Below are 26,708 nucleotides of genomic sequence, written 5' to 3' on the forward strand. Positions count from 1 at the left end.
AGAAGTTAGAAGCAAAGACAGGAAACAAGTAATAAAATTGCAGTTAGAAAAATGCTGCTGCATGTACCCAGGGAGTAATTCAAAATAAACAGTAAACAATAAAGCAAAATTTGGAAAGCAGAGATGTCAAGAGACATCTAGATAACAGGACAATTTAGATGTAAGAAATAATGCAGCAGAGGAGATCTAAACACCAGTAACACCTCTGGTTTCTTCTGTAGGAGCATTACAAAACAGGGTAGGTTGGCACAGCAGAGCTGTCTTTATGCATTTCTCCAGCAGCCACACCTGGAATATATTGTATGCAGTTCAGGCACTTCATTACTGGAAGATATAAACAAACTGGAGGAAGTCCAGAGAAGTGGAACAGGAATGATTAGAAGCTGGAGGGAGTGATTTACCAAGAAAATGTAAAGTAGTCCTTTACCCATCTGTAACTTTTTTGATAATTAAAGACGGGAAATGATAACATCCTAGTTCAAGTCTTCAGTCACATGCCTTAAACACTACGCCTTGGGCACTTAAGCATGTGCCTAGTTTAAGAATAAAGAACACATGAAGATTTTGACCTGATGTAGAGAAGGAGATTAAGCAAAGGAAAAGGGAAAAAAAAAAAAGAAAAAAAAAAAGAGGTTACATACCACTGAAATCCTCCCAAGAATGAATTATGCCTAGCAACTACCATAAAAGAAGGAGGCTGTATTATTTGTGATTTTATGTTTCACTACTAATAAATGGAAAGACTTATGCACATGCACAAAGTTTATTTTTCTAAGAAACAACAGGACTTTGCAAAATGAACAGTTATTCAGTTATGTCTCAACAGCTTTTGTCTCAAATGTGCAGGTAGCATCAAGTCATCCTATCAAGGGTCGAGGTAATGGACATAACAAGTAAACAAATCCTTTTTCCTCACACCATGTAAATGAGTTGGAACTGTTCTGGAAAATGAAGAACGATATCCCAGCAGGGAAGAAACTGGATTCTCCTAGCTCTTCACACACTGACACTGCTGGGAAGTGATTTTTAGAAAGGCAACATTTTATGTAACTGTAGAGCTGTCAGCAGGGCTCTACTGAAAGACGCTTTAAAAGTCATGTAGACTCTGTCAGAGGCTGATCAAGGGAACGGGTGATTACCATCCACACAGGTTTTGCATGCAATCTCAACAGAAACACCCCAAGCCCAAGCTGCAGGAAGCCTGAAAACAATCCCTATTGGATGCAGCTTGCTATCTAATCCCCAGACAACGCGCCAGGCCAACAGGAATGCCTGGGCACACAGGATTCCCCAGCCCCTGCCTTTTACAGGCTCGACCTCCCACAAGTGGGATCTCAAGGGGTAACCACGCACTATCCGAAACCCAGTCCTCTTCACTCTGATTGTGCTTAACATCATTTCTTGTTGGCACTTCAAACAATTAAATTTTAGAGTTCCATTCTGGACAAATACTCCAGACAGATTTTACCTCATAGCTGGGAGAAGAACTGTGTAAGAGGGAAAATGGAATAAGACAGAAGTCTACAGTGTTTACTGGGAAATCTACATTTGTTACTAAAATTGTTAGATATGAAAATCCAAATGGAACGCTATCCGAGGTTTTTGTTTATGCAAGCTTTGTTACAATTTCTGCAATATTTTTGTAATTCAACATTTACCTGGAACCTACATTTAGATTTATGAGAATGAGATAAGAACTGGCAGTAAGTCAACAGCTCTCAGCCTCAGTGCCTTGATTTTATATTACTATTTTTATGGACTTTCTGCAGTACAGTTTTAAAGGTTTGGCAGAAGGTAAAATGACTGCATGGTTGAACATTGCTTTCACTACTTGTAAGGTGGTATCTATGAGCCCTACTCCAGGGACTTTTTTTCCCCCTCCTTTTTCTTTGTATAGTGTATGTCAAAATGAATCTGCAAATTGGATGAAATCTGTCAAAAAACAGATTATCATCAGTGGGTCTTGTAGGACTACATATAGTTAAGGTTGCCTGACACTTCTCATTTTAAGACCTCATTTTCTATTGCTTATAACTTTACCACACAGTAACAGTTAGGGCAGAAATTTCCAATGCTGGATGTCTGCCTCAGGCTGAATTTTATTTTGTGAGTGTAAGAAAGTATCAACTAGAAGTACTAAGCTTAGTGCAAACTAAGTTCGTGAATAAGGGTAGGGAGAAACATGTTGGTTTTTCCCCAGTGTTACATTTGTCAAAGACATATTTAAGAAGCTCAAGAGCCTTCACACTTTGAGACAGGCCCTTTGAAGCATCACTGCTCTGATACCACAGATGTGCCTTTTGCCATCTCATACATTATCACTTAAAATTAAAACGGATCACAGTATAAAGCACTGAAAAGTTGCAGTTTGTACGTGATATGATTCTCAAAGGTTCTGGTGAAGGCCGTCTGCCAACCTCCAAAGTTTCCTTCTGCAAAGAGCACGATCAGGGCAGAAGGTCTGAGCGGAGCTTGTGCTCCAGTTCTCTCTACTAAGCAATGTCTTGGCATGGGGACTCTGCACAGAAAACCTCTATCATGCTCCTGGTACATGGAGAAGAGCTCAGAGGGAAGGGTAACAAGGTACAGGTTGGAAAAGTAAAGAGAGTCACCAGGAGCTTGAAGAGGAATGAGGACAGGAGCTGGGGGAGTTAGCAGGCTTAGAAGGAGAGAGGATCCTCAAAAAGTGTAGGTGTAGGCAGTGGGACAGCAGAGAATAGCCAGGAGAGTCTGACAGACTAGTTTAAAGGGACAGGGGGAAAGGTACAGAGGCATGTGCTGGCCAGAAACCAAAGGGGAGGGAAACACAGATGGCTGGTAACCAGACAAAGAGAAGCAGGGGAGAAGAAAATTACTTGGGGGCAGAAAGTCAAGAGCATCTCTCCCTCTACACAGTTAAAGAGAAAACCCAGAAATGCCTGCCCTGCTTCTACCAAGGGCAGCTTCTGCCTACCTTGGCACAGGTGCCCAGTGGCCAGCCAGGCCACCATGCTGGCTGCGAGCATGATTTCCTCATGCGGAGCTTACAATGCCTGGATAGGACAGGCACTCCTAAATCATTACAAAAATGTTTTGTCTGGGGTGCTCCAGTAAGGCAGCCATACATCACAGCTCCCTTATGTCTGTAACTACACACTCCTAAAACAGACTGTGCTAAACCCAACAATGCCCTCCCACACATACAATTATATTGACTTAATTAGCTAACTGGCTCGGTGGTTTTGGCTGTTTCAACTGGGTACACCTGTGACACAGACTGATCTACACAGATGAACGTTAAGATAAGCATTCATGATCTGAGGTAGAAAGGACATATGCTGCTGCCCAAGAACTGGGGGCAGACAGACGTGTTTCTGAACAAGTGGTAGGTTTCAGACAAGCTACAAGATAGGTTCTCACTGCTTGACCTGGAATTCCCGACCTCTGCCTCTCCTTGTTAGTAGGAAGTGGTCAGTTCACCTCTACAACTGAGCCATACAGCATGACAGAGAGAGCTGTGTTTAACACACTGCTTACAAATACAGTCAGGCATGACGAGAAAACCACAGCAGCAGGCTTCTGGCACTTGTAGATGGCCATTAGTTTTAGTTGTGAAAAATGAAATTAACCCAGCTAATTAAGCACAGAGAAGCCATAGTTCTTTCGAGGGCCAAGGGTTCCCAGCAAACAGAAGGTACGGTATTGCTTACATGCCATTTAAAAAAAAAAGAAAGAAAAAGAAAAAAAGAAAAAAAAAAGAAAGAGAAAAAAAATGATAAATAAATAAATCTGACAAAACAGCGAATAAACACAGTATCTGCAGCACATATATTAAGAGAAAAAAGGTTCATATCTTAAAGAAAGGGAAGCAACAGATTGACTTCAGTCATCACCAAGTTTATGAGCAGTCTACTAAAAAATGCCACAAAATAGCTGTTCACTGCTGCAGATGACACTGTCCCCCAAATTCTTTTTGACTGCCCTCTTTTGGAGACGGGTTTGCTATTTTTACCCCTTTTTAGATCCAGCCACATGGCTCCCTATGTCCCTCAGACTGAATTTTGGCAGTGCCTGGCTTATCACACATATTCCTCACATTCTCAGATGGGTTTGCTATTTGTAAACCTTTCTCCTACTAGACCCTTCAAGCCAGAAAGCTGAGGAAACGTGCAGAGAAAATGGTAAAAAGCACAGGAGAAAAACACAAGCAAAACACACACAATGTCAGCACCTTCTGTGATGGGTTTGAACACGAGCAGCTTTTCTGAACAAGAATTCTCCACTCACTTTAAACTTAATCTTCCTTTATTGGCCTTATCAATTCTCACTTTAAGAAGTCACCTCCATCTTTAGGAGAAACACAGGAGATGGGAGAAACATTTTCCTGCCACCTGTTCTCTGCACCCTTTCTGGATTACAGAGGCCAATCTCCTTTCCTTGGCTTTAGCTGATATCTTAATTTGTCCCACATATGGGCGGAAATAGTTCAATATTAAGTATACCCCTCACTTCTTCAGTTGACAAACAACCTTCATTTGAAGTGATGCATCCTCGGAATTCATATATGTATTGATTTTAGATTATGGATTTAAGACCACTACAGTACTTCAGCTCTGTCTTCTGAATCTAAGAAGGTACTTTCCCTTGTACAAACACACATAGCATTTGCTTTCTTGGTGGCTTGCTGTTCTTGCACAATTAATATTTTACCAAAGACTTCAAGTATGGAAAGACCAGTGACAGTAGAAAATATTACCACCAATTCTTAGTAGATTGGCAATTAAAAATAAAGTAAGCAAGAGAACAGCAACAGAAAGAGCTGAAATGAAAGTCAGACACATGATTATATCCTTTGGTTCTCCACTTCTGCAGCATTTTCTAACTCCATGGAAAAGAGGATGCTGAAGTAAACATCCCCAAAAACTGTTAAAAAAACCCTATTCTGCCTTATCACAAAACTATTTGAGCATATACTAGTACACACGTTTTGCCTGTGTTTTCATGTCCTTCACCTTTTCTTACCCTTTCCATGAATGATCTTTTGTTATTACACAGTCAAAGATCTCCTTGCCATATTTCATCTTACAGCTGTGTATGAATAATTAACATGGAATAATTGGTGGGCATTCTTTCTAGAGTTCTTCCATGGGAGTGGATTTTTTTTTTTTTATTTTTAAATTTTCTTTGTACAAAGCAGAAGTGCAAGAAGGAGAGATGCAGCTCAAAGTGATCACTATCTTCAACATCCTAGTTTATATTATAAAGCTGTATGCAATGCCGCTGCATGAAAATATTCTCATAATTTTATGTGCCACACATATCTATCATATTTGACAGACTGCCTGCTGCCCTCTATTCAGCACAGAGTACCTGCGTGATGACACTGCAGAAGTATGAGAATATTAAATATCACTCCTAGTTCCTAAGGCTCTATAAAACACTTGAATATCTGGAATTCAGCTACCTGACAGTGTGTACAAATCAATCTGCAGTGTGATGGATAGTTCATTCAGGAATATAATACCATCATTGCAGGGATCATGCCTTACTGTTACTTGAAAATCTGTAATAAAAATATATATACATCTTTAAATAGGGTAGTATGTTTTTAAAATTTGATAAATAGTTTAGTATGCTAATGCACACAACATAAGAAGCACTTATTCATATCATTATCATTCTGTTGTATCAGAGAAAATTAGCACTTATCACATAATTTCAAGCAGTATTGTTAAGGATGGAATTTGCATGCATGATATGGTGTATAGGCTAACGTAAGTCCATTTTCTAAGTCCACGTGGTAAAATGGATGAATAAATAATTGAATGCTTAGCACCAAATATATAATTACTTGTAGGGGAAAAAAAAAAATTAGAGCACAAGTCTGTGAAAATGCATATAATAATACTCATCTACAGCTAAATACCGTAGACAAAAAATCCCCTTTTTGAAATGGAATAATATATAGTTAAGTTCCTAGCATGTTTATAGAAAACTTTCATAAAAGCCTGAGTTTTGAAAGGACAGGACCATTGCAATTCTTCCTGATAGTCATTAGCTTTAAATTACAATGGTTGTCCCAGCTCACTGAAGAAAAAGCTTAGCTGAGCACTTAGCAGAGCATACAAAACGTTTGTAAACCTTCAAACTGCTGTTTAAATTGTTCCAGTTAGAAGTTACAGCTCTGTTCCTCCACACCATATCATACAGCAACATTATCGTTTTTAATATCATCCATCACCCTGCTCTGTAATAAGCAGTGCTGTTCTGACGTTGCAAGAGCTGTTTGCCATATGTCTACTTCCAGCACAGCTTTCCATCCCAATACACGAGTTGCATTATTTATTTGTTACATGTAAAGAAATAAGAGAGTGGATTTTGCAATACTTAAATACAAAACATCCAAGTCCAGCTCTCTTCTGTACTATAAATGCAACATAAATCAATTCTGAGATGAAGTAAAATGAATAGCTAAATACAAATGAGAAAGCTGCACCCTAATTCTTGCGCCTGGTAATAGACTGACTGAAAATGATTGGAAATGAATGGATATGGACTTCAGGAAGAATCAGAAAGAACTGCAAGCATATGAAACAATGTAGAAATCTGATTCAAGTGCATTAATGCTATTTTTTTGATTGTTTGTTGTTTTTCTTTTTTTTCCTCAAAGGCACAAAAGATTACATTATAAGAGTCCACAATATTCTGTTTCTCCAAACAGTCATAAATTCACAAATGACTACTCTTGTTGCAAAGAAGTCTAATTTTTCTTCTAATCCAATCTTACACTGTTTTTCTGCTTTGTGGACATCGGGCTATATTTTAAACCAATGCATCTGCCTTCATATTGCAGAGGTTATTTCCATTTTGGTATTTTTTCTTCCCCTGTGACTTTAAAATCAGCCTACATCCTACTTGTAAAATAAATTTCTAAAATATAACCTTCCCACGTTTATTTTCTATGGCATTTATTTAGTACTCAATTACTTTAGATACTCTTCTGCAGGCAAGAGTTATTGAATAGCTTCAATAAACATAAAAACCTACCATCTAAATCAGTAATCTCATTACACTTTTCTGCTCTTATTACTCATCACCTGGTACACCATTGAAGAAAAATCTGTATACGAAACTTTTTTTTTTTTTTTTTTTAAAAAAAAAAATCAGGAAAAGATAATCTGTTAAGAGACACGAGTTACTCTTGAGACTGAGAATACCAGTCAAACTTGTTAAAGCCATTGGTTATTTTCTCCCTTTTGAAAGTGCTTAATAACCAGCAGCATGAATCAGTCCATCTGGTCCATCCAGAAGCCTGAGCTCCTATTACAGTTAACTGCTCTCCTGCACTCTTTTCTTCCAGGTTGAGATTACTTATTTTTTCAGCCTGTAAATCCCATCAACAAAAAGCAAAACAATTTGGCACAGCAAAAAACCTTAAGATTCAAGGACATTTTCTAGATGAGAATCAATTAATTCCAAAGCAGATTCTTTCACTTCAAAAAGCAGCGGTGGAGGGAAAGTCTGGAACAAGGCAGACTTACTCTGCAAGGACTATGATCAGCCTTAGGAATATTTTAACAATTTGGACATCACAGGCTGCCCACACAAATGTCAAGAGAATTTACTGATATCATTAAGAGGTGATTCTTGATTAAGTTTGAAAGATTATGGCAATCAAATAATGCTTCCAAGGAATGGAAGGGTGCAAATTTCTGTCTTCTACAGCTCTTTCTATGGTGAGGATGGCCAAGTAGTGTATGAATTTTCCAGAAGGATTATGGAATCTTAATTCTGAGAGACATATGTGACCCAACTGGACACAAAGCTGAGCAACTTGCTCTAAACAGCAGACTTGGACCACACAGTCTCCAGAGGTACTGTCCAAACTCCGTGATTTGACAATTATTTGATAATGCTCTCTAACCTGCAAAATATTAATCCACACAAAATGCTGCTCATTTCATAAACTTTAGTACAGACTCTGATAGTCCCAACAGCATCAAGCAATTAAGGACCACCTTCTATATCAAACAAACACAATACCTCCAGTTTTAAGGATACCTTAATACCAGGAAGCTTGAAACAGAAAAAGAGGATGCCCTATACAGCTACTAAAAAGAAAAATTATAGTGAGAAGCATCTGGAACGATTCAGAAAAGATCATACATTGACCGCATCAAACTACTGTACATACAAACTGTATGAACAAAGAAGACAAGGAAGGATTAATCTTGAGGAACCCTAACAAACTCCCTCTAATGGAACTTTCAGTATGTACTAGAGGACCTGAATCATATCTTCCCAAAATCACTTCCTTCAAGCAGTTTTGCACAGTTCCTAAAACCCTGAAGCAACTTGCCTCTACTAAGCTGGACACAGCTTTCCCCAGAAAGAACCACCATCACTGACCCTTCTTGCACAAGACCACCATATAAGAACCTCACTCAGGACACAGTACTAAAAGGGTAAGAAATCCCAGACTTCTGAAAGCTGCAAAACCTGAATTTCAATTGCCAGAATGGATTAATAGAAATCTTTAAGTAAATTATACCTTACATTAACATCATTTAGTCCCCCTCCCTTACTAGACCTCCAGCTAATCCTGTGGACAATGTGAATGATGATTTAGGATGACTATGAGCCACCAAGTTAAAAGGCCTGCTGCGCTTAGAATACATGTTCATTTGCTACCAAAAGGAAAATAAAGTGCATAAAGGATTACGAGAGAGAGATGAGAGAAAGTCGATATTTCAGACAGTTGAATGGTGCCCTAGAGAACTGGACTGCATCTCCTTCTTTGCCATAGATTTTATAATAATAAGCAAGAAAACCATTAATTATATCATCCTTGTTTCCTGAATATCCAACTTGTGTTCCAGAGTCTGATTTGCAATAGTTTAAGCAATCATAGCTGCAAGTAAAATCAATGGGAATTGCACTTTGGACATATTAAGTGCTATAAAATGCCAAGTACCTCTGCCCCCTGTGGTCCTAGATATCATAAATCTGGAACAGCAGATCAGTGGTTACGTCTGGGCTTAATCTGTACCTCGACTCCTTGACTGTAAAACAGGAGTAATAGCCGCACATCTTATCTGCCATTGCAAGGACAAATTAAACAATGTTTGTGAAGCGCTTGGATATGGAAGCACTTTCTACAGTGACGAGCACCACAGAAAAGCTCTGTAAGAAATGAGTAATTAAGTCTTCTCAGCGAGGAATGAATACCAATCAGCAGTGAAGGCACAAGACTATACATCGAACAACGAGTGGAATACAAAATATTGAAAAGCTGCTCATTAATTGAATGCTATCCAATCTGTTTGATAAGCAAGGCACAGGTCTTGTTGAAAATGTTGTATGTGATCATGTCATTAAGGCTGACTTAGAAAGCATTACATATGGTGCAGATGAACAAAGACCATGCATGCTACCAATATTCGTTATTCTCACATTTAGTTGCGACCTTGGTTATGTCTGGGTTTTTTTGTTTTTTTTTTTTTTCCCCCTTCCCCCTCCCCCCCCCCCTCCCCCCAACACATTTTTTAAAAGAATATTAAAAAAAATAAAATAAAAAAATTAAATAGCTCAAAATGCAGACATCCACCCACCATTAGACCTCATACAGAAACACACATAGAACAGAAGGAAGGGGTGGCAGAGGACAAAGCAGCCTCCTGGAACTCTGGCATGCCTAAACCTGACACAGGAGGAGCAAGTTTCTGCCCTTAGTTCCCAGCCTCATTCGATCAGCAACTAAAGAACAGCAAAGACAGGGGAACTCCTAATAAATCCCGTGTGTACAAAACACCTGCAGTAACCCAGCTCAAGTACAATGTTTATTAACACACACGTCAAAACTGAAAGAGAATACACATGATCTATTAGTCCAGAATTTCAAAGTTCCACTTACTCTCCTTCTTTGTAACATGGACTTTAGGCTTTAACTACACCTGCTCTGTAGACACAAGCATAATTGCTGGTGATCACACACCAGCTACTTCAAAGGTTGCGCAAAGCTCTGCAACTCTGCAGCAAGTTTGGAGCTTTCCATTACAGAGCAGGCAGCTCTTGGCATTCCTTCTCAAAAAGACTGAATGCAAGCCTGCTCATTTATGCCTGCTCTTCTAGCAGGGACAAGGTGCATGCAAAAGCCTCACATCATGATTCCCCCCTGAAATAGGTGGAAGTAATCCATCTGCCCCACATTCTCTTTCTGCAGTGCTAGGTTTGGCAACTCAGTCATGAAGGACAGATGGAACAATTGCATAGGTTAAAGCCAGCTAATAATTCTACCTTGCAGAATTTTGTCGCTAAAGATAAACTGCTATGGACTTCAAAGCTGACCATAAGTCATTAGTTTCTAAAAATCTGACAAAACTGTCTCAGACTAAGTCCACACTTCAAACTCAGGAGAGGCACTCCTCATCTTCAACAGACTAAAACTGTGCTGTAAAAAAAAAAGGCTGAAATGCTGGCTTCTTTTAAGGCAGTGGGAGACTTGCCATTACCTTTTCCCACTCTATTTATATCCAAGATGCTAGCAGATGCCTTGTTCCCTCTGTCTATATCAGACAGATCTGTACATACATTTTATTTCAATTTTTGTCTGGAAATTGTTTCCTCACCCTCTTATTTTCAATGGGATCAGGAGATAGAAAGATGTATTTTCTCCCGCTATATGCATTTATATATTTATTTTGTGGTGGTGTTTGTTTAGAATTTCTTTTAGTTACAACACTGCCAACTTCCTTATTTCTAAGATTGTTTTGCTGAAGGTACACCTTGCGGAATTATCCTCCCCCTTTTGATGCTTATCTGCTTAGCATGATCCTGGTAGACTTTCTTCAGGCTCTAAAATATTTCTGAACCTTAAGGGTTGCAGAAGAAAAGTACTATTTGCTACTGAAAGTGCAAATTACAACATTGCTTTGATGGCCTGACAGGGCAGATAGATAACAGCATTTTATAAAGGGGTATCCCTTAGGAAGCACTACTGTAGCTGCAAGGAGCTAAAGCATCTGATTTATGGTATTTTATATGCTTTATGGTGTTTGATTCAGAGAATCTTATATGCTTATTTACACCCCATTGTAAATTCCAATTTGAACAATTTGTTATCCATTCACAGTCGCATTGTACTTGGGGTTGCAAGAACCAGCAGTACAACGTCAAAGTCAGAACAATCAATGTTCAGTGAGAGATTTCCCAAGTGCCAGACTCTCACTTGAGGAAATTATGAGCAAATATCACCCAGCAAGAGGGCATCTGATGAGGTCCACAGGTACTGGCAGCAGCCAATCTGGATAGCACAACTATTTCAGAAGGACTTGTGAGCTCGTTTGTAAACCAAAATGAGAAATGTCAATTCAGAAGACATATGTTCATCTGCTCCTATAACTAGAAACCAACTGTCTCATACAGGATCTGAGCATCTCATACCAGTTCTTATAAACAGGAGTCCTTTAACCCAGTTAGAATGTGGGTATCCATTATCATTACAAGTAGAATATCCTAAAACATATTAATTATTGGTTCATCCTTTTCTTTAGTATTCCCATTTCCTTTATTTCTGCTGTTAAATCAACTCTAGCCTTATTAAGACACAACAGCAACTAGAAGAGACTTGTAGGTCTTTGGCTTACCCAGACTGCCAAAGATCACATTATACTATCAGAGTTACTTCTCTTACACACAGTTTCAAACCAGGTACTTCAATACCACCACCTCCGTTCAGGAGAATGCCCATAAATGTCCCACTTTTTGATGGTTCACAGCCTTCTCAAAATACCAAACTAGATAATGTCAATTTTACCCATTTGCTGTTATTTCAGTACAGATCTTAGTTCAAAATAAATTCTTATCCCTCTGAGTTGTCTATTCCTCTACTGTGGAATATTTATAGACAGCAATCATGTCCCAACTCAAACTCTTTTTGGGTAAGCTAAAATAAGCCAGAAGCATTTAGTCACCTGACATAAGATAAATTTTTATTCCCCAGATCATTTCAGAAGCTCTCCTAATGTCTTCTATCTGACTCTGAAGCAAACTGTCTAATGTGCTGCTGACCAAAAGAATACACAATGCTCCATCATTCGTACCATGATGGTGTGAATATTACAAAATACAGATGTGCTACAGAAATGTCTTGGGACTATTACCTGAGTGACAATTTCCAAGCAAAACCCTGACTACCTTCCCCATACAATACACAGTAAAAATTGGTTGGTTTGTTTGTTTTTTGAAGAAAAGGAAGCTGCAGTATTCAAGAAGGCAAGGAACGTATTGATGTATCCAAGCTAGCGGCTGTGACGTTTGATCTTTTGTTAGTCAAAATATTTCTGGTTATCTTATGTCAGCACGCCTTCCCAGGGCCGTCCCACCTCACTCTCAGGAAGACTCTGATCTGTGAGAATGTTACCTTGTGATATGTCAAAATAAACAATAAATAAGTGAAAATTTACTGTAACTCAGTTCCTTGTTACACGGTAAGAATTCCCTCCCTCTTATGAAGACACAGAAATTGTTTGAAAGACTTCCTGATGTTTGGATTTGTGATGGAAGACCATTACCTAAGATAAACCAATGTTGCCTTAGCAAATCTTTTCTGTTTACTGAAGATCCTGCCCATGGAGGCTTGTCATAACCTCCTAAATATTATCTTATAGATGAAACAGTCCAGAGATCAGTATTCATAAAACAAAGAACACAAGACAGATGAAATAGTGAAGGGGTAGTAAAGTTGCACACAGGTTTCCTTGCATTGTACAAGCGTTTTTCAATGCTAGGCAGCAGCTGATATTTAAAATTTTCATCCTTCTCCTCTACAGCAAAAATAATTTTTGGAAAAGAGTTCCGCGCAGATTTTTTAGCATTCCTTGTTGTAAAATATTTCTTCAAAACATTTAAGAAGCCATTAACCATCTTGCCGTTCTTTGTGGCACTACGCCTGTTAACCTCATTCTTTGTTTTAAAAACAGGACGCTATATCACCTTGATGGTTCCCAAACCTCTCATCTCCTTTCTGAAATGCTACTGGAATATGCTTGCTCTCTTGGCATAATGCTCCCTACTCAACATACCTATAGCATTTATTTTTCAGCTCCAATCACAGTCTGTCACACAGCCTGCAAATTCTGAGAACCACAAGGAAAGCATTTCTTCCCATTCTGCCTCTCCTTGACTTTCAAATATCCCATTATTACACACGCTCCATTCTTAATTAATCTTTCCCTGTTTCCCATTCTGGTCACACTTCCTGCTGCTTGCTTTTTGCCCCTTTCTGGGGTCCCAGTGCAAAAATTTCTAGTTCTTTCCTTCTACCAATATCCTAAACTGTGAGCTAATAGCTACTAAAGCCAACCAAAGGAGCAGAAAAATCAGATTTCACTTCACTGAGCAATACTGCCTGCCAGAGAGAAAAACAGCAAGAGACCTTTTCATATCTATGAAAGCATGGAAGGCTGGTGGCAGCTTCAAACCTACGACAATTATTTAAATTTTGTTTTACACCTATTAAGCATAGTGTATCAAGTAGAGAAGTAGCTGCTATATGAATTTGACCAGCTCACTTGCCCTCAGCAGATCACCCATCTGCTTGCTCTTCACCTAATAGTTCCGTTTGATAGGTTGTAAAACAGATTCTTGCAACAGGTCAGGAACAGAGTCAACTTCAAATCTCGCTTAGAAATTCCTATGAAAACATATGGACATCTATACTGAGTGATGTTGTATTTAGAGAGGTCACTGACCTTATGAAAGTGGATAAAAAGGAAAATTGCAGGCTGTGATGGAAAAACACTGACTTCATTACAGTGAATGAACAGAAGAGCGGAGAGTGAAAAACTGTATGTATAATTAATTCTCATGGCACAAACCTACAAAATTCCTGAGAGCGCTGTAAAACAGTGGGGAAAATATATTTTCAAAATGTATCAAATTCAGCTTCTACAGCATAAAAAATATTCTTCTTTATGAGATCAATAAGAAAGCCTTTCGTATTCACCGGAAATATTTTATAAATCTTTAAGTTCTGCTAATTAAGCAGAATATTGATGAGCTATGCATTCTCATTGCTTGATGTTCTTTCCACCTTGACTCTATTCAGAAATTATAGGAGATGCACAGAGTGTCTTTAGATGTCACTTTATTATCTACTTGGAAACACAGAGCTTTGGGAAGCTCTTTCATGCACAGTGAATGGAAGAGCCAAAGAAATAACTACCTGTTTTTGTAAAAAAAAATAAAAATAAAAAAATAAAAAAAATTAACCTATATATAAACTATTATATATATTAACCTATATATATAGGTATATTAATCTATACATAAGTGATATAACCTATCACTTTCCTTCTTGTGTGGCCCTCTGAATACAGAGACTGTGGAGTATTCCCCAAGCAAACAAACAAACAAAAAGTATATTTATATATCATCAGGATATTACACACCTGGCCAACTGCTAAATGGCTGCACGGTACCTTTGCTTGCCAAAGAACAAAAAAAATCTACCACTGAATTTTTTGGCTGGTAACACCTAAGGTGAGTCTGTATAAGCTGCTGGATCACTGTGGTTGTGGCAGAAAAGACCAGATTCGGCAAATGGTACAGCACTCAGAGCTACCCCATGGGACCACTGGGCTGCCCCCTGGATCCTGTGGCCCCAGCTGTTTTGTTCATGGATTTTCAAAGCAGCTTGGCACAAAGGGAGATGAATGCCACTTCTTTTCTGTAACTCTAGCTTTGAGGCAATCTCAGTTTCCACAGCTGTGCAGAGTCTTTATAGATTGCTGCATACAAAATTTCATCCATCCCCCTGTGGAAGCAAACTCTTGGCTATTCTGCTGTTCAAACACAGGGTGAAGGGAGGGTCTCTGAGTTTCTACACAGCTTGCTGAAGTGCAAAGTGCTCACTGTAGTCAGCTGGCATTCAAATAAGATGGTATCAAATTAGACAAAAATTCCTTCAGCCAGTATTTTCCCTCCTTTAAACAGACAAATAATAAGAGATCAAGTGAAAAACAAATGCAATCTTAGAAACTTCTGTTGTCGTGATCACATTTCTCCCTCAGAGGTGGGAAGAGATCTACTTTTCTGACCTAGAATTGCAGAACTAGCTCTAAGGCAAACCCTCTGGACAAGAAAATCTGAACATGACTCAGAATCATATAACCCCATTTAAAAAAAAGGATAAGCTTCCCTATAACTAATATGATACAATTTGTTAATTTTTCCACATTATTTTAAGTAGCCACAAGTCTCACAACAATATGCAAAGTAACTGGAAGAGGGCAGACCTTCTTTTCTGTAGCCTTCACCAGTACTAGGAGATGAAAAATACCTTCCTTTTTTTTCTTATATCCAAGCCAAAAGAAGAATGAAAGATTAACCTTAGCAACTTAAGACCCATTATAATATTGATTTAGGAAAGATTACCTCATTCTTGTCTGGAACTTGAACAAATGAAGACTGAAAATTGTGTGAGCAGCTGTGATTTCTGACATCAAGCCTTTTACTCTCCTTAGAGAAAGCTGGTTCAGTGGAAAATTAGAAGAGAAGACCAGCCAGGTGCTTTACACTCCCTCACAGTACAGTATATATATTCAGCACGTAACACTAATAATCAATATGAATTCAAGCTTAAATAAATGTAATATGTGTGATTCTGTGATTCTGTGTAATAGCCCGTATCTTTAATGTGGCAAATCATACAATGTAGTTACCCCATATAAAAATTTATTGTAAATACAAATGCCTAAACTATCACAGCAACACAATTTATCAGTATTTTATATAACTAATATATAACTATAGTGTATTACTATAGTTAAGGGGTTTTGTTGTTTGTAAAGCAGATCAGATTTATGTTTATGACACAGTCGCATTTCTTCATACCAGGTTCTTGTTCATCAAGACAGTCAGCAAAAAAATTCACGCTTAAGTGATACCAAAAGTTTATTCCCTAATTTACATCCCCCTAATGAATTCCATCTGAAATTACTTTGGAATTTTAACCAACAATTCTTTTTATCTACAGATTTTCTTCTATTACATCAATTGAACATTTTCTCCATGTCTTCCCAAATAAGATCCACTGGGAATACGACTACCAGACCCACCACTGGAAATGTGAGCTCTAGTCTCTTTGTTGTTGTTGTAGACTTCCTTGTTTCACATTTCAAGGCAGTTGTTTTTTGTTTCTTTGTTTTTTTCCTGTTACAATCCCTCTCTTTCATAGTATTTCTAAGGAGCACAAAGCAATTGGTACTCAAAAGCTGTTCAAGACAAGCTCAAAACACTCTAGCAATTCCAGCTGAGACCAGAAGAACTGGATGGTTTTCCACAGCCCCCTTCTCTGAAGCTTCCATCCCTCCTTTTTTTTTTTTTTTTTTGACACATTTTGTCTCCCAACTTGTTTTTCCACTTGAACACCAGTTGGTCACCACCATGATTTCCATACTGCTGTATCATTTGAATGCAACCTCTAGATCTAATCTAGATAATTTTAAAAAAATGTTTTTGAGTGCCTGTTTGTACACACATATGAATGTAAAATATGTGGTAAAGTACTCAAAAGTCTTAGTATGATTTCAGGGTAATGATGAATGAAACTTGAAGAATCTCATCTGTTAAATCTCTTAGAGAAGGAAAAAATTGTTTTTTCTCAAATAAATTAGACACTGTATTTGCACATCCCCCCCAAAAATTGTTTCTACCTTCACAGTGTGAGCATTACTATTTTCTTTGTAATAAAGGCAAGGATACAGAAACTTAAGTGAAGAATATACTTGTAGTCCAGAGCTGAGATAGATATGCCCAAGATCTATTCTCCAGGTAGTGTTTCCACTTTGAATTATACTGTGCACTGAATTGACACTTTAAAAATTATTACATCTGATACAACACAGGAATTATCATAAATACTTCAATTACAATAAGGACCCTCACGATGAGTGATTTCATTGGTTGTGCACCCAACCAAGGAATTTAAGATGACTACCAACCATTTGCTTTGCTACAAACCCACCCACACACATTTGTATTCACACTGATAGTTTCAGGATGTTTACAGCCAAAATATATACTGTGTTTTTTGCTATGACCTACTCTTGCTACTACTGTACTATGTACTTTTATATAAACAAATAAAGTACAAGCCAAACTTTCACTGTTTGCATAACATTACTGGTAGCATCAAGAGCTCACAACCATGTGCATACCAAGCAGGAGTCTAGACAATGTTCCGACACCACATGTAAGAACCTGTATGTTAATGTAATCACTCTAAAAATAGATCTTATGCTAACTCGAAAAACTCCATCTTTGTTCAGAACAACCCTATCTTCCCTGTCTTTTGTTTTTAAGCTCTTTTTGCTTAATTGGCAAACTTTCAGTAATTACTGGTAACTACATTTTAAAAATATGTCTTATGCCTGATTCCAGATCAATTCTTTCCTAATAATCTTGGCTTTTTCATCTTGGAGATGAAAGCTTGCTGCTCTGTTCCTTCTCCTAAAGGAAATCCTCCATATTTTTTCATAAATTTCTGTGAACCAGGATCTAATTATGACAGAAAAGACATAAAAAGTGAAGGTATGGAAAATGCAGATACACAGTACCTATAAATTACAATGACTTAAGACTGGGAAAGAAGTTTTCTTGGAAGGCGGGAAAGGAGGAAGATAATAAAAGGTGCTACCAGTTCACACAGCAGATGTGTGCATATGCTAAAAAAATGCCACTGCAACCATCACAACAACAAACCCTCATGGTTCAGATTTCACCAGCAAGGCCAGCTCAAGCATGGATGGACAAATGTCCATACATGATGTCATGTGGAAGAACATAGGGGGTGTATTTAAGTGCTACATAAAGGAACTGAAAACTCAAAGTCAGGGAAGGAAGATATAAAGGTCAACTACTGCACAACAATAAGAAAAAAACTTTGCAGAAGTGAGGAAATCTTTTCCAGGCTGTTACAACTTTGGGAAGCTTAATTCAATTAAATTGACACTTTTTGACAACAGATAGGTAAATAGATTGATACATGAGGTATTGACTTCAATGACGCACAGGCTCTCAAGGTCAACTTGAGAGAACTGTATCTTTACAGCCACAGTAGCAGACTGAGTGGCCACAGAAGATATTAATCACGTAACACACACTGCCTCACTCTTCTCAGGATACAAACTGGACACCCAATTAAGGGATTACTTTCTTCTTTCTAGGATTTTCTTCACAAAAATAAATCAGTAAGTAAATACAGCTTGTTTCAACAGTGGTTATAAGAACACTTCATTGGTAATGACTTCTTTTGCATGCCATGAATCAGGTACTAAAAACTTAATACATATTGCTTGAGGCAGCTGCTTACAAAGTCTTTTAAGACCAAACAAACCCTAACGACCCAAGCCACTGAGATGCAACACCTACCAAAGATCTTGCAGCAATCTGAATGATACTAACTTCTTTCTAACAAGATATACAGGAAAGATGAGCTATACCATAAACAATATAAAATAAAGAGATGTCAACTAAACACTCCTATGATGGCAAAGCTATCAAAAGGCAGAGCGCATGCAAATCCTTAATGAAGAAAAAGAGCATTGTAATATAAAAGAAACACACAGTGATCAATTCATGTACCCTCATCAATCTTTCACAGTACTGTAATGCCACTTCTCTTAACAAAACACAGATGACGCACTACTGTGCCCAAAGACCTGAAGGTAACTGCAAGCAGACAACTGACCTAAGTGAATTGTACTGTCATATAAGATGTCAAAATGATGAGACAACCTTACTCAACCTCCAGTACAGGAGAAGCAGCACTACGCTTACACCAACTGTATTCACATCCAATTGAAATTACTAACAGCATCTTGCAGGACTGGAGGAGCTGCAGCATAATTCAGCAGTAGCATAAAGTAAAGCAATGCATTCTTTAAAAAACAGTTCTACGTAAACTTTATAAAGCATAATTGGAAGCTATTCAACAAAGGTGTTTTTATCATGGGTTTTTATCATGGTTGTTTTGGTTTTTTTTTTTTCCAGATTAACACTGAACTTTACCGACAGAAGACAAGAGCATGAAAAACATGCTGAAAAACATACACATATGACTCTATTTAAAAAAAAAAAAAAAGCACAAATTCCACCTTGCCTTTTTCACTGATGTTTTTTTGTTTTGTTTTGCTTTGTATTCTTACCTTCTACTGCTCTCTTGAAGAAAACTTTACAGCTGCCACATGTAACTACCCCGTAATGACATCCAGATGCCTCATCTCCACACACCAAACACACTTTGGAAGGCCTCGAAGAACCAGATGATACACTTCTCAATGAAGAGCTAGAGAAGAATAAGGCAAAACAGAAGTTATGAATATTTCAAATCACACTGTCCACAATGCAAAGTTCAATTAAGAATATATAATAGGTATATTGCTCAAGGCACCTAACAATTAGGAAACCACAACTCTTTCTGGCAGTGCCTTATTCAACACATGCGTTACTTTAATTAGTAGAAGAAATATTTTATTATCTTCTTTAAACCATTCATAATATATCAATGTTAATGCAAGAAATTACAACAAGGGCAGCAGAATTTATTGGTAGCAGATGACTAAAACTGAAAATAAATAAGCAAACCACTCTGGCAGTACCCAGAAAACTATAAATTTTCTGGGTCTTTTTGTTTTGTTTTTGTCTCAAGCCCTTACAGGCAAAGTATATCTGTAATAAAGCTGTACAGCATGCTGGTAACTTCCCTTATTCATGGTCCTGATTACCACTAGAGCAGCCCTTGAGTTTATAACTTGTATCTCTGTAATTGAACAGCTTCCTTCCAGAATAGTAAATTTGAAGCCTTTTTGCATTCTGCAAGTATAGAATTCTTTGTTACAGTAAGTGCCAGGAGAGCAGCCCAGATATTTTAGAAAACATTCTGAAGTTTTGCAGACTGATGCATCTTGTGAACTCAATCTCAACTTAAAACATAGAGTGTTTTATATTGCTGGTTTTGGGGTTGTTTTTTCCAACTGTGACTCTCAGAAGATCGCTTTAATAAGTATTTTCTATTGACAGATCTGAAAGACAGTGCTCTTCAAAAACCAAACCCCATTTCATAATGCAGCGAGTCTCCTCTCTCCCTTCTTCCCTGGGGAACTGGAAATGCAACCCTGATGTATAATTGATACGTTCAGTGAAACGCGTCAGACACCAAAGGAGGAGAGAGCTTCGGATCCCACCCACACCTGCAAAGGACTGGGGAGAATCTTCCCCTTGATACTGCCTCTCTTCAGCAGGTAAACATGACCTCTTGCATGTCATCACACCTTATCTCTCTGAATCCTGTCAAGCAACTACAAAAACAACCCTGGAACATTTTACACTGGTGGTGAAACTATCTGATAGTTCAAACTACAAATCAGAAGCTACTTGTCAGTCAGGCATTGGGCAACAAAGTTCACAGGTAGGCTTAATTCAAACATGAGATAAGCAGCTGATTAAGAAATTCCAGGGATGCACTCCTTGCCCTTTGCATGCTATATCTTCCTTCAAAGATGTACACAGAGGCCAAATGATTTATCCAGGGGCACAGCAGGAATGTCACTCCAGATCAAGGACCATAAGTTCCCTTGCCTGCAGCTTCGCCGCAACATTCAAACTAAACATCTTTGTTAATGGCAACATTCAGATGTTAACCAAAAACGTTCCCGATAACATTTCTGTTCTTGTCTACTCGCTACCCTGTTAGATTTAATAGTTTTATTCCCCATGCTATTTATACTTTCATTACATAATGTAACACCACTTGATAATTGCTGGGTGATGGCATTAGCTCATCTGCCAGTGAGACAAAGGAAAGCCTCCCCAGACCTACAGTAAGAAAGTTTGATTTGCTCAAGTCACAGGCATGGTTATGCACACTGGGTGAGCAGAGCTGTAAGGCAGCTACTTTGGGATTTACCAAGACTATGCTGCTATTCAACACTGCATTTCAGCTCTGCATTTTGATTTGTTCAGGAAATAAATGCGACTAGGGTAAAAACCTCTTTTTCCCTGCAGTACATTGCATACTGTGTGAAAAGAAAAAAAAAAAACTAAATTAAAAAAAATGAAAATAAAAATCGAGCTTCTCATTAAACAAATTTCTTCAGAAGGTGTCTGCTTTCTAGAGAAAATGTCAGCAACCTGGAAAACTACCTAGTTGAAAATTCATGCTTTGCTTTCTCACTGCAAACTGCAGTATTTTGTCTGAAAAAGGAAACACTTCAATTCTGACACACCACCGAAAATGTCTCAGGGCATTTGTAATTTTGGTGCTGCATGTCCCCATTTCTTCATAAGACTCACAGAAATTTTCCTACTATACAAGTACCACAGTGCAATCTTTCTACCCCGAAAAAGGTCACTGTACCTTTTTAATATCTAAAAAGGTAATGCTGGTAGAGAACTCTTACTGTGCTGATAAGGAGGATCTCACAGCAGCGTGTACATACAGACACACACACGGCTGTGTATATATACAGGAATATGCTCTTTTTAGTCGAAAATAAATTGTCCTGTAGCATTTGCAGAATGTGGGAGAGCCTTTTATAGACATTAACTACCCCTTAAAATTCCACTTACGTGAATTAGTGAGTTAAAAAAAAAGCCAGTAACGACATATTGAGACACTGTTTGATCCATAACTATTATTAAATGCCCACCTAAACTGTTATCTTTAGCATACTTTATACAGTGCTTATCAAGATAAAGGGCTTGAACAGATCTGAATGGCAAAAGTAGAGCTAGAATGCAAAGCATGTATTCAGCTATGCAGCCACAGCAGTACAGGTGGAAGTGTAACATTCTGGAATAAAATTTAATTAATTCCCATACATCCTTTTAAGCAGATTAAAAGTGGAACAAGTTAAAACACAAATGAGGTATTTTCATTTTTAATAGCAGTATCCAACATGGAGCAATTCTCAAATACTCTGCTCCAAAGAAACGCTGATATTAGCTGTTGGTACTTAAACCTTCTCGAATTTGTGTCAGTTTATGCTGTGATTGCCTTTTAAAGTTTTGCTTGTTGGTTTTAAGATGGCCTATGTTCTCTTTCATCTATGCTACACTGAAGTATTTTCTAATTTAAAATGCTGTTATGTTACTTCATACAAAAGTTACAGAGGTGTTCGTCCACTCCTGAAAATAATAAAATGCCCAGTTCCAAAAACATGCTTAAATCATATTGCTATGCTTCAAATTAAGTCATTCCCTCCATTGAAGCTATTCTGCTCTCAACAAGGTATGAATGGACGGTTACATCTTTTCTTTGCGAATCATTATTCATGCTATCATTCCTTTCTTAGAAAACTGACCATGGTGAATGAAATTTGCATCAAGGCCAGTCTAGTCAACAAACTTCCTCTCTGTCCTCAATTTGAGGCCAGCTTGTTTGACACAAACACACTTGATCTGTTGATTACTTACATTAAACCAACTACTTACTTCATTAGTATAAATATATAACCTATATGTACAGACAGAAACACTACAGTAAAATACCCCCCACTTTGAAAATGCTTCTCTCATGCATATTGTTCTCAGCTAAACTTTTCCCTTTTCATTATTTTTGCCACAGAAACATCCCATGATTTTTTGTTAAATAATCCTAACGTAAATTGGTATTTGGGAAAAATACTGTTACTGGAAGGAACAAAATCTAAATTTGATTGTAACAAATATACAAATTAATTCAGTTCTAATTTTTTTAGCATGCTCAGTCTGATACATAGCACCATATGAAAAGCTTAGTTACAACAAACTGATCCCTCTGGTAGTACATTATTGTCTTGTTTAAAACATTACAGCAGTTCGTCCCAATAAGAAAAGATGCTATAAATTCAGTGGAGACCTCATAAAACCTGACTCTCTGGACAGCAATTCACCCAGTGCCAAACATCTAATTCAAAGTCACCCTAACGATATCCATAGGCATAACACTGCACTGCTTATCCAGCAACAGGATTGAGTCTTAAAATGCTCAGCACAAGTGAAAACACTGCTTTTACACATTCACAGAAGTCCAAAATAGAGACCAGCAAATATCGCTCTGCTACTCACAGTTTTATAGCCTTGGACAGTGCATTACTGCTGACCTGGAATTTTTTTGTGGTCAGCAATCTACTTTTAATACAACCTTCTAACTGAAAGTACAAGAAAGATAGGATTGAGATGCCACAAAGATTGACTACTCATCATTGCTTTTATAAGCCAGTGCTTTCCAGTCTTGCTAAGGTTTATCATTTTCATGCCTCTGTCACATTTCCAATGTAAAGAAAAATAAATAAACACAAGAAAACATCCATGCTACAGGATGCAAAGAGAAATGATCTAACACAGCATACATATTTTATCATAACAACATTACAGCCAGGGGCAGCATAGAGCAGTTTAACAATGTCAGAAGTATCTTCTAAATGATTTGTAAAATGCTCGCTTAGATGGCTCCACTAACATTTGTCACGTTGTAGGGTGTGTGATGAGGAATAAGCCTGATTTATTATCCCCAAGAGTGCAAATGTTGGCAGTTAAATACTGACCTTGACCAGCCATTGCCATAGAGCTCATTCGTGTTTCCACAAGTTGGTTTTAGTAATAGTTATATGGAGAATTAATTAGAAATAACAGATTTTGTAAAGAAGAGTCAATAAACCCACAGAAAATCCAGCATTTTAAAAGCTGATTACATAGGTTATTATGCCTCTCAAACCAGATGTCACACAGGAGCACCTTTCTGATGATAAAATAACGCACTTCAAAGAAGTACAAGGCACAGTATGAATCCTAAAGCGGTTCGCTCCAAGTGCTTTCATTAATATGAGAGCTGGATGAGTCCTCTTTTAATTCCACATAATTGACTTCACTTTTTCATGTAGAAGTTTCCCCATAGTAGAATAATCAGAAGGAACCTGGTTTCCTCAATTAAGATGTTATGCAAAAATAAAGGTAAAAAGCTGAGATTGGCATCAGGGTTTATTTGGTTTGCTGAGAACAATAGAGGAAGAATAACCAGGAGCTGCCACAAGATGCACAAACTGTCATGACCTCCAGCAGTGGCACGAACCACTTCCCTGATCTTGCTCCACATCGCTAGTTTTATTGTGAATGCTGAGGTCTTACTCATGTAAGTTCTGCCTTGTGCAGCCTGACTTTCTAAAAAAGTTTCACTGCAGGAATGTACTCTGGTTCTCTGCTCTAACTACACGCATAAAGCAGATTAGCAGACTGGAAAATGGTATTTCTTAAATGTCAGACTACATAAACCAATCTTCTTGTCAGCAGACCAAGAAGGCATAGAGATGTGAAAAGGTAGAGAGATGAAGTGATTGGAGTTTTGGAGGGGAAGGCAGTCACATGAAACCTCCTGAATGCAGAGTTAAAGAAGCAGTGCTAAAATCATACCAAAAAAAAGCCTCTGAAACAAATCTCAGAGCAACATTTACCCTCTAACGCTTGCAGAGGTGCATATGAATTGCCAAACAACCTAGCAGCACATTCTGACTGATTTTCCTGGTGCTTTGTCCCGCTCCTACAAAGATGAAGACAGACACTGCAGAAGCAGTTATGTTTCCTTGACGAAAACAATTGGTCCTGCACTATGCTCTCTACCAACCCCAACACCTAACCTAAAGGCTTAAAATAAAGCTTAAAGCTTTAGTCTTTAAAAACAAAAACAAATATCCTTTAAGAATCAGAAACACTGAATGAGATCTAGACATTTTAGGAAAGCTGACTGTATTTTAGTGTATTTTAGGGATGACAGGCACCAACTGTAGTATCTGAGCCAGTGTACATTATTCTGCCATGTGAAGTACTCTATCAGTCCGTAAGTAATCTGAGCAGCTATGGAAAGACTTTAAATATCTTCTCTTTACTAGATCTTAGAGCCCCACTCTAAAATACTTACTATGACGAAACATATAGAAGAAAACTGAGAGGAAAGGACATACTCTTAAGAAAGATGTATGAGATCAAGTGGTTTCTTTCCTCAGCAGCTCCAGCTTTCACATCAAGTTACTTTATTTAGCAATGCTTAAGGGTCATATACAGCACTTCCATGGCTGGATATTAATTACACTAAAAAGCGTGCTCTAATGTCCAGTGATAAAAGAAAAGGCTCCACCCTCAAGCTCCCCAAATCTAAGAAAAGTTCCTTATTATTTAAAAATGAACATTTAAATTGCAATACTTATTCTGAAGATAGAAGCTGATGGGCTCCTCTTTGCTGTAGCCACCAGTGAATATGCTACTGTGTTTATCGTAACCTTAAGGCATGTGTTGATTTTACAAAATGAAGCAAGTGCGCTATGCTCCTTCAACTTCCATTTCCCTTAGTGGACTTTGATAGCAGAACCCAGCACTTCCCTCAGTACAGCTGTAAGCCTTGACTTTTCCTTGACCTTCCCCACTGGAATCTCTTGGTAGCGACTACAATCTGCTATCAAATTTTTACCTTAAATTTGTCCATTGTCTACAGAAAAATAAAAACTTAAGCACAAATAAAGGTGTGTTATGATGGGTTGAAACAGGTGGCACTTATCTCCTAGGGGAACAAATGGGCTTCTAGCCCACTGAGCCAGAGAAGTGTGATGTCTTGCATACAGTCTTCTGAAAGGCACTTCTCAATTACTGCTGCAATGTAACAAAATCTGATGTCCCAAAGGGAAATAAAATTCACTAGTTCTGCAATTTTTTTAGTATATACATATAGTTACCAGTTGAAAATGAATGGTTGATGTATGTAGGAAGTTTACTACTCGGAGCATGTCTCCAGCTTTGGAACTCACAGAGCAACAGTAAGCTTTGCAACACATTTGCTCTAACTTATCATATTAGACCCACTTACAGAATTAGTGCAGTTTAAATGCATGCAATGTTGTTTATTTTTCTGTTGAAAATAAATTGCAGTGTGTTGTATGGCAAGATAAGGCAGAAATACTTTATCTGGAAAATGATCTAGTTAATTATTGCAAATCTACAGGGAGAAGAGTGGAGGAGCAAGCAAGCAGGGTATATTTAACTCTCTCTTTTCCTCTACCAACTCACCTGTTGTGACTAAAGGGAAAGAAGCAGCTTTGAAAAGCCCATTTTTCCTAGCACCTCTGAAAAAATATTTCAGCTAATTATGCACCCTGATCACTCCTGTAGGAGAGCACAGTAGTGTTTACTTGGAGACGCCCTGCTGCCTTCTTGGTCCAATAGTTTGTGAACTGCACAAAATGCCATGATTTGAGGGAGTTCCTACTGCTCTTGGTCACATTACATTACAGGTAAGATATGACAATTATGCTCTGCTGTTGAAGACTCTTAACACAAAGAAAAATCAAACAAAAAAGAGGAATGGAGAATATACTTAGAAGCCAAATGCAGGGAGATGCTACCAGTAACAAGAACATCTCCCTCCTTATGAAGTCTCTCCCTCACAAAATGAAGCTCACTACTTTTTTTACACATTCTTCCTTCAGAGTCTAACCAAGCAATTCCCACAAACGCTTTTCTTGGCTTGGAAATCTTATTAAATGAAACCCTTATTAAAGCAATCTGAAATGGCATTAAAGAGCAGAGTACTGACCATTTTCAACCTACAGAAATGTCATTCTGTCGCCAAGCCAGAAATCTGACTGATGTGCCTGCCAAGGGCTTGGCACTGTAAGTCCTAAAAGAACGCAAGTTCTAAAAAA

General features: G+C 38.0%; 1 protein-coding gene across 4 annotated transcripts in view; it reads right to left on the reverse strand.

Moving 5' to 3' along the window:
* The window catches only part of NR3C2 (nuclear receptor subfamily 3 group C member 2), a 192,580-nt gene that overhangs the window by 65,967 nt on the left and 99,905 nt on the right, over positions 1–26,708 (reverse strand). For all 4 annotated transcript variants that reach the window (XM_085544969.1, XM_085544968.1, XM_085544970.1 and 1 more), the window contains one exon: positions 19,188–19,327. In XM_085544969.1, the coding sequence (XP_085401095.1) occupies positions 19,188–19,327 (140 nt within the window). The remainder of the gene's footprint in view (positions 1–19,187; positions 19,328–26,708) is intronic.

This window comes from Coturnix japonica, chromosome 4 (genome assembly GCF_054131305.1).
Source record: "Coturnix japonica strain WE chromosome 4, WE-NBRP24, whole genome shotgun sequence".
NCBI lineage: Eukaryota > Metazoa > Chordata > Aves > Galliformes > Phasianidae > Coturnix > Coturnix japonica.